General features: G+C 39.3%; 1 protein-coding gene across 1 annotated transcript in view; it reads right to left on the bottom strand.

The window, feature by feature from the left end:
* Window positions 1-3,657: 3,657 nt before the first annotated feature.
* The window catches only part of LOC306814414 (chondroitin sulfate proteoglycan 4-like), a 33,012-nt gene continuing 26,590 nt past the window's right edge, over window positions 3,658-10,079 (bottom strand). Inside the window, exons 9-10 of the mRNA XM_079330414.1 lie at window positions 6,647-6,830; window positions 3,658-6,145 (exon numbers count right to left, since the gene is read on the bottom strand). Coding sequence (XP_079186540.1) covers window positions 4,104-6,145; window positions 6,647-6,830 — 2,226 coding nt within the window. The 3' untranslated portion in view covers window positions 3,658-4,103. The remainder of the gene's footprint in view (window positions 6,146-6,646; window positions 6,831-10,079) is intronic.

Genomic DNA, 10,079 nt, shown 5'->3' with positions numbered 1-10,079 from the left:
GATGTCTCAAGAGGAAATTCCTTACCTCAGTTTACAGCAACAACTACAAACCAGCTAAGTTCTGACTGAGAAAAAAACCCAGGCTGAACAGTGCATTTACTGTGAGGCTGGAGTAAGGGGATACTTTTAGATCAAGATGAAAATCAAAAAAGGAACGGCACTAATGTATTCACATTAATGTATTTAAGAACTTAGTATTTTAAAATCAGGTGCAGTTAAATAAAAAAAAAATATATTTTTGAAACCCAGTGCAGTCCTGTTAGAGCAAATTCAAATAAATGCATTTATTTTGATGCTGCATTCCTGCAAGTCCACAGCCAGATTAGGTGCACAATGAGGTGTCTCTCCTTTTCCAGACACACACAGAGTTGCAGAGGGCACAGCACAGCACCCACGCCAGCACATGAGAAATTTTAAAAACACAACATTAGAAAACTCAGAAGAATGCTGTTACTGACAACGGGATCCTCTGTGCCTCTGCACTTCCCAGGTCTTTGAAGAAAGCACAAAAACATTAAGTGCATGGATTATAAACAAAAAGTTTATTTATTTAATGTATGCTTTCAAGGCACTTTCATGTTGCAGTTTAGAACTCCATTTAGTAAAAAGAGGAATCCTTCAGAAACCACATCTTCACTAAATAAAACACACAAATTTAAGGACAAGGGAAACAACAAAAATATTTAAACAAGATTCTGACCATAAAATACGTGCATCCCTAGAATCTCAAAAGAATCCATGAGCACAAAACGGGGTGTGGTTTTTTGAATTTTCTTGATTGATTGCAATTTAGGAAACCCAGTATGAGACTCAAGCTAGCTAGTTTTATCATCTCAAACATGGACTAGCTAAACTCTAGCAGACTTATCTTTATTAAATATCTATTTATGAACAAGATAAACCATCCTCTGCAAAGATTATTCTGCACTGTCCACAGGATAAGTTTAACATAATCAGAGTTCTTAATTTTGGGCTTTTTTTAATAGGGATTCAGGGTGGGATTTTAAAGCTAAATTTGTATGTAGTTATCAGTTACAATATTGCCTCTGCATTTTGCATTAAACCAAGTAATCACCAATTCACAATCAACTTACACTAATATAAAGTTTTCATCAAAACATTCCACAATATGGCAGGCAATTTGACACAGTTTTCTCACAGCAGCAAAAACTGAGGAAGAAAACGGAATGCTGGCACTCTTCCCTGATTAATTAGGTTTAAAGGCTGATGTTAATTACAAAAACAAAACCAAAACTGAAAAAAACCCCAACCCCTCAATGTTTCAAAAATTGAGCAAAATGCACAATATACAATCCCATAACGGCTAACCTACTTGAAATGAATGTCTGCTGTCAACTAAAACCATTTCAGAAACAGAGGAAGATTTCAAACCTTTATGTTAAAGCCAAAAGAGTCAGCACAAATTCTACCACCTTTTCTGATGTTCAGATGTTTTTCCTCCTAGCATGCAAATGCTTGAATTCACAAATGCCCATTAAATTCTGGAGTTATAACTGCACTGCAGTTTCTTTGACTATTATGTCATAGTCTCATTTTTTACATCACCAGCACTACATCAAGCCCTATGTTCCATTTCCACTACACACTAAACACCATGAATTAAGGCACACATGTCTTTACACTGAAACACTTAGGAAAATCCCAGAAAGAACACATTTCATTTCTGTATATTTGTTCACCCTCTCACAAGCTGACAGTGTGGATTTTGTCACCAGATTCCAGTTGTTTCAGCAGTGCACTACTTTGGTATCAAAATGTAGGTAGGATTTGGGAGGCTTTGGAGAATGAGCATGTCTTTTGCTGTTAACAGAAAGGTCCCAGAGCTAGAAAAATGAAGTGCAGTCTTCTTCATGTGCCAGGAAATTGCTGAGATTAAAATTCTTTACTCCTCCTTGGAGTGTGGCCTGGAGAAGGGATCAGTCTGCTGCTTCTGTCTAGAAGGCATTGGAGGCAGGCTGCATCTGACAGCTGGGATCTGGAGGAAGCTGGTTTGCTGTTTGTTGGTTGAAGGGGTCCCAGGAAATGGCAAGAGACGTAAAGCCATACCTACGCAAAGGGCGCAGGGGTGTCCCTGTGGTGGCTGGCAACACCAGCTCTCTGGCTGAGAGTCAGTCACAACTTTTCCTCTGGGAAAGCAGAAAGGTCCACCACACAGACCTACAGTGATCCACCCAAGACAGCTGAACACCCAGAGCCCTTTACGCTGACCACATACCCGAACTCACACAATGGCATCAGGGGATATATAATACTGACAAACACAAAAACTGTGATAAGGTTCTAATATATTTTAGTTTGAGTGTACAAAAGGTTCATATCTTTAGTCTCTAGTGCTCTGATAACTTGACCAGCTGAAGACATGGCTCGTATACTTTCCACAGACATGGACTGCTTTTCATGGAGTGGGCTCTAAAAAATGCAGCACAATCATGTCTGCCCCATGGCAGAGGAGGTAAACGTGAGGACTACCCCACTGCTCCTGTGTTCAGCTCCCAGAACACAGCAGTAAGAATAGTTTACATCTGGCCCTCCTTGTTGGTGAAAATTTCCCAAAACTGTCTTCTATAACAGAAACACACTTAAACATCAACAATTCTAAAAAATCATCCAAAACAAAACAATGTGAAATGAATAGCACCAAGGATCTTGAGGTCAGTATATCCATTCTATAAAAGCGAAAATAGCAGTACCTAAATAAAATTAGGTCTAAATAAAAATGGTATTCCAGTATTTACTGAGTGGGTGCAGCACTGAGACTGCTGAGAACAGTGTTTTTACAAAGAGACTGGATGGAACCTGTAGCAATTTAAAGGTGGAAAATAGATGAGAAGTTCACTGTTAATAAGGGACTGGGTATGATCACAGCACCATTTCCTTGATGTCAATTCATTCTTTGTAGTCAACAGGAATTTTATTATTTGTTCTCAGTGGAAATAAAATTGGGCCTTAACTGGAGTCTGCACATCATTATAGAGCTTGGATTTTCAAATATAGTGCAATATTCCCTTTGCACAGAAACTATCGCACATTTTATCACCAGAGCACACCTGGAGTAAGTAGTACTTGTACTAGCATATAAGGCATATTTGTTTAGTGTTCTGAAAGATGAAGGGTAAACTGTGAAGCTTCAGAAGAGGATATACACTGCATTGCAGGATTGCTTCTATCAGCACTTTCAGGGCACATGACAGTATGCAGCTCAGGACTTGATTCTACTGCCATCTGCTTGAGTACATGGACTCCAGAGCAAGCTGTGTTTGCTTCACTGAAAGTGGAATTTACCCCTTTCTGAGGAGCAGGAAATGTTATGCCCATCCAGACATAATTTAAGCCTAAAGATAATTAAGAAGACAGACAGAGTGACAGATACTCAAGTTTTTGTCACGTGGAATAGACGTAAAGGATATATTTCACCAATTTTCAGACACTAAAGGCTAGAGTTCAGTATCAAAGCAGGAAAAAAGAAACCAAAAGAACAAATAACATCCCACAGTACTCCACCAGAATCCTTATTTACTGCTGTATTGTTGTTATTGAATTGAATTCTGGATATCCAGTTCAGCAACCTGTCAAAATATTCTTCAGTACTGGCCTCTGAACAGCCTTCATTATTGAAATCAGCACCATGGAAAAAATTACTTATTGAAACAATTTGAAGTTCTTCAAAGAGAAGCAGTGATTCAGAAATAATAAAAGAACTTTATAGCAAAATTAGTTTTTAAAAAAATGCAAACCAACAATTCTATTAAAAAGATATAATCCATGACAGAACATTCTATTTCACCTGTCACGGGAAATAAAATATACTGCATACATGGGGTGCACTCAAAATCCATGAGGCCAAATTCCCCACTGAATTAGGCAAAATTTTCCTGACATACCAACAGCAAATCTTCTACTACGGCCACTGTAATGAGTAGGATTCTTCTTACTATTTCACAGATATTTATATTTCATCTAACACACATTTAATCTATCATTTGATCTACGAAAAATGAGTGTAATAAAGAACAAATTATATGTAAACAATGTATATTCACTTTTTCATACTACATCAATTAGCATGATCAAAACTGGTGTAACTACACCCAGTACTGACTGTGCTTCAAAGCTGGGTTTGTTCTTCGGCAATATTGGATCATTTCAGGATCAAGATTCAAAAAGCTGTTTTTCAGACACCTTTCTGTAGTTGGAGAAACCATTGTAGGAAGCAGCTGTTCATGTTTCACTGCCACAAACATTGAGGCTGTAGTTCCCTCAGTGCCCTTCAGGAGAGGAGTCACTGTGACAGTGGGCACAGTCAAGCTCCGTTCCAGACGCTGAGCAGCACTACTGAGGGCTGTATCTGTTTGACTTTTGACTAAAGGTTTTGTCTTCTCTTTCTTCTGATACATGAACAAAACACACACAGAAGTAACAGCAACAACAAGTAGCACAGACACCAGAACCAGGGGGATAATGATGTACCAAGAGTTGCTTTCACCTGCCTGCTCTCTGGAATTGCCATTAACCTGGTTTGTTATCTTCAACTCCACAGATACACTTTTCCCCACCTCCTGATTTAGCAATGGACCTTCTTCATGCAGGTTTCCCCAGTGATTCTGCCCTGGCCACATAATTGGTTCAGTCTTCTGTGGTGCAGGCTTTTCATTCTTTGAGGAGGCTGGTGACTCATCCTTTGAGGTAGAGTGAGCCTTGAAAGTGATCATGCTGGTTACAAAAGGCATTTCTGTTGTAAAACCCTGCACAAGTGAAGAACTGTGTGGAACAATGGAATACTGAAAACAGCCAATAGCAGGCTGCACAGCATCTGCCCTGAGTACAAATGTAAATGAGTCATTCAACAGATCGATGCCTGTCATATTTGTGTCTATGTCTAGAAGCAAAACACCACTATCAATGTCAGCCTGGGTGAACATCTGAATGTCTTCAAACACTGCATCATCCACAAACCTTTTCTTTACTATCCTTCCGTGAGAGGGGGGCACAATCACTTCAAATCTAGGATTACTGTTTGTCAAATTGCCTAGCTCAGAAGCATCCAGGTCACTGCTTCCAAAGTTATAAGCTGCTTGATTTAAAATCTTTAGGTCAGATAGCATTTGTACTAAAGGCTTCGCAGTGATGTTCAGCACTTGTCCTGTTAGATTGACTTCTGCAGTAAAAAGCATAAACTCCAGTACTTCTCCAAAAGCAGTGAGATTTGTCAGGTGATAAGAGAGCCTTCCCGAGTACAAATCTGCCTGCGCAAATTTAGTGACCTGCTCATTTCCAATCATGAGCTGCCCATATTTGAGTGGCTGAGTTATTTCATACATAATACTAGTGCTTTTTCCATTTGTGACAGCTGAAAGCTGAACATCAGTAATAGTGACAGATGTCTGGCCCTGTGGCAGCGCCACATTGGTAAAATTGACTAGGACAAGAGCAATTGGTACGACTTCAATACTGAACAGTTTGTAAAAAGGGCGATGTTTACCATCAGTCACACTGAAATAAAACACCCCAGAAGATGAACTTCCATCCTGTACAAACCAGACTTTACCACTGTCAACATCAGCTTGTGTGAAATCTTTTATAGAGACACTGAGATTGCTTTTCATTGCTAGGTAACCATTATTAGGGTTGCTAACAATGGTGTATTTCAGCTCAGCTGCGTCATTATCTAAGTCTTCAACTTTCAGATTCTCTGCCCCCAGCATTGACACATCTCCCTGTAGGACTTTCAAGTGTAGCCTTTTCGTCTTCAGTTCTGGAGACTGGTCATTCACTGGGAAAACAGTGATATTAAACATCTCCTCTAAAACTTCACTATGGGGCTTTGTAGCAGGCTTGCTCTTTAAGTTTAACCAAACAGCAAAAGTGAAATTGTCATTTAGAGATTCAGAATTATCATGTATGTACATAATTCCAAATTTGTCCAGTATGTACTGGGAGAAGTTAGGCATTTCTTTGGTAATGTTTCGTTCTCCAACAACAATCATGCCATGTTGGGGTAAAGACAGAACCTGATACCAGACTTCATACATGGAGCGCTGTACATCAGGTACCTTAATCAACAGGTTTGAAGCATCTAAATTTGTTTTGTTGATTAATACTCTACCTCCTTCCTGGACTATGGCACCTGGAAGAAACAAAAAAGAATATTAGAAACTGAACATATTATGCACTATTCATAATATCACACACCATTTCAGAATATCATATCAAACACTGATGATGCTCAAAAAATCTTCTCTTTTGGGGTATCTTTAATTTCACATGTCATGGCTAAAAATATATTACCACTACTTTTAAAATACAATCAGAGACAAGATTTTTGATTGATGCATACATAAAGATTAAAGAAATACCAGTATCTCAAAGCTTCTGATAGTGTTTTTCACCTACTCTTATAGAAAACAAAGTATCTTCTACAGCATAGAAAGCATCAAACACATGTGGCTATCTCATTTCTAAGAGTGCAGTGAACACAGCTTTCCAAGCTACTACCTTACAGTATTCTCTGTCTCAGAAGTCTTCTGGTCACTGCTTACAGAAGAAATTTTTGGTTTTTTCTCCATTTCTTCTTGGACCTCTGACAGATCCAAAAGAATTTTGAGCTCAAACAGTGAAGCATTTTTACCTGTATTTGCTAGAAGATGACTATTCTGATCATGCCTATCAATTTCATATGAAATGATAACACGGAACATCTGGATATCCAGAAACGATGGTGGAGAGGAGATAGTAAATGTAAAGAAATCCTCAGCACTCCAGTCAGCTGAGTCAGCATATAAGTGCTCATACATGATCACACCTTCATCAACCTGTTCCAGGTAAACAGAAGACATACATGTAAGAGCAAGGTGATTGGAAACAGAGGAGTGTTAAGGACAGAAAAAACACATTGAACACATTGTTCAAAGAGACCTTTGTACCTTAGTCCACGCACAGTGTACACATAATCACAGAATTCTTCAGGTTGCAAAAGACCTGTAAGATCAAACCCAGCTGCTAACCCAGAGCTACCAAGTCCACCACTAAACCACGCTCCAAGTGCCACATCTACACCTCTTTTAAAATATCCATGTTGGTGATTCAAACACTTTCCTGGGCAGTCTGGTTCAATGTTTCACATGAAGAAAGGTGTCCTACTATTCCATTAAAACCTCCCCTGGCACAGATTGAGGCCATGCCTTCCCTTCCTGCTGCTTGTTACTTTGGAGAATAGGTCAAGCCTCACCTGGTCACAACCTCCCTTCAGGCAGCTGTGACAAGTGATACAGTCACGGTCACCCCTGAGCCTCCTCTTTTGCAGGATAAACACCCCCAGCCCCCTCAGCTGCTCCTCACAGCTCTGGTGCTCCAGACCCTGCCCCAGCTCCATTCCCTTCTCTGCACTCACTCCAGCCCCTCAGTGTCTCTCTTGCACTCAGGCCCAGAGCTGGACACAGCACTCGAGGTGTGGCCTCAGCAGTGCCCAGGACAGGGGGACAATCCCTGCCCTGCTCCTGCTGCCCACACTATTGCTGATCCAGCCAGGATGCCATTGGCCTTCTTGGGCCCTGGGCACACCCTGGCTCATGTTCAGCTGCTGCCACCAGCATCCCCAGGTCCTTTCCAGCCTCTCTGTCCCAGCCTGTGGCACTGCCTGGGGTTGTTGTGACCCAAGAGCAGGACCCAGCACTGGCCCTGTTGGACCTCACACCATTGGCCTTGGCCCATCAAACCAGCCTGTATATACATTGAGTTTATCCTGCATTTCTCTTTCTCTTAAGATGGATTCTGTGTTGCCAGATAAACATATGAAAGTAAGTGAAATGTTATTGGGCATGAATGCTTAGTAAAAGTCTTACATGAAGAGCAGTGAGACATGTAACATTGACAAACTATCTCAAATTAGCAATGGTGATCACAAGCTCAGCTGGACTGTATTTTTAGTAAATCAGAATATCAATGTCTAGGGTTTTCTTTGTAAGGAGAAAGGGCTGGATTACTTGTCCTGATAAAGCATATGAAAGGCCGAAGGCTGGAGAAGGACTTTGATGCAGTTATTTCCTGCAAATAGCAAAAGGTACTTGGTAAGAAACTAAGAAAACCAGAAGGAAGTGTAATGAACACTGATACCTACTCTCACTCATAAGCAAAAAAGTTGACAGAACTACACAGTGGAAAATTTCTACATCACAGCAAGACAGAGATTCCTAAAAGACAAGAAGGAATCTGGTTTGTCCTATCTCTGCCTGCACTCACCTTGCAGACCATCATATTCCACTAATATAATCAGTCTACTGTGAGTAATCAAGCTTCAAAGTATTGCAAGATAATAAATAAATCTCCAGAGAAACAAATGCACACACAAAATAAAATTATTTATCTCTTTAGATCCCAAAGCAAAAGGCAGTATTTTCAGATTTCTCATCAGCTGGAACTATACTTGATTTTTAAGATCAATACTGTAACACATTGGAACTGTAAGAGAATTCCTAATGACAGGAAGACTAGAACACTTACTGAATCTTATCCAGTAGATTCAGCAACTGGTCTGCTTGATAATTCACTTTCAGGCCTGGAGAGATGACAGTTACACCTATTAAATCCTTGGCAAGTTCCCAGGCAACCACTGATTGGATGTTAGTTTGCAATTGCCAGAGAGATAACTGTCTGAGATGGTGCTGGTTTTAAATTTACAATTTTAACACTCATCACAACCTGCAAAGACCTTGAAGGGACTCATTAGTAAGCATTTCTATCACATACACTTGAAAGATGTGAAGAAAAGAAAACAAAACCCCCCTGCTGTTACCACAGATGAAGCATTGTAGAAGGATAGAGTCTGAGGTGTGAATACAGAGAGACTGAATCCTGAAATTACTGCAACAGCCCCCACTGAGATCACTAGGCAGTCTGGGCCTTCATGGTCAGTTTTCTCAGCAGCCTCAAAACCATCCCAGTTTCTCTCCAAAAAATTGAGACTGACATGATAAAATCCTTTATATGCATCTCCAGGTTTCTGCTTTCCCTATACTGATTTAATTTTTAATGGCTATTATAGGACAAACAAAAATAAAATTAATAGCAAAAGGATATGTTAGTTCAGGGTGGCTTTCCAAAACCTCTCTAGGACTTCAAGCAGAGGACAGCAAATTTTTCTAACAAATACACATCCTTTAAATTCAGTGTTGTTTAGTATCAATCTTAATTGGTTGGCTGCTTTGGGTTTTTTTGACTGCAAATCCATTCTAATTTCTGGGCTAAGAATAGAATGGAATTGCTAATGATTTCTCTGTTTACCTCTGCACTGACTCTATATAATGAAGAAGCTGTGGCTTGATGCAAGATGATAATACTTCTAAGATACCACAGAAAGTACTGCAGAGAAAAACAAACATCAAACATTAGGGTGAAAAACTCCTGCGTTACTCAAGAGTGTTTAATGTGCAAATAATTTTCTTATATTAGCTGAACAACACCTGTTCAAGAAAAATGTCTTAGAATGCAATAGTAATTTCTGTTTATTTTTGTTGATTTTTTTTCCTTTGTCAACAAAGAAATAAACCACAGGGCATACGGAAGAGTTCAGCATCCCTGCAAAAGGAATAACTACTTTTCCAAAGTGAAATTTCAAGTTCCTCAACAAAGAATTAAGTCAATGAAAACCCACAGACCTACTGCAATGCAAATTTTTTTTCAATTCAGATCAGTTTCACAAGCTTATTACCAAACAGAAACTAAATGCTTTAGTCTCTGTTACATGGAAAATGTACAATGTTTGTAACATAAACGCAGTTTTCTTCACTCATATTTAACTCTCTGTGATTACAACACACTGGACTGAAAGTTTATTTAGGATCCCTCTCCTCTTCCTTATATCGCATTCTCTACCAAAATAAATAGTAAGATTGTTTGGATACTTGAATTCCACCTGCAAGAAGTCATTTAGCTCTCCTTGTTTGAAATTAAAATGGCCAATAGAAATACCTCAAACAGACAAGAAAAGCATACATATTATTTCAGCCCAAAACCTTACACAATTTACAAAGTTAAAAGGAAAGTTAGCTATACATTAGTAAAAA

This window comes from Erithacus rubecula (assembly GCF_903797595.1).
Source record: "Erithacus rubecula genome assembly, chromosome: Z".
In the NCBI taxonomy this organism is placed as follows: domain Eukaryota; kingdom Metazoa; phylum Chordata; class Aves; order Passeriformes; family Muscicapidae; genus Erithacus; species Erithacus rubecula.
This window is presented reverse-complemented; position numbering and strand designations above follow the sequence as displayed.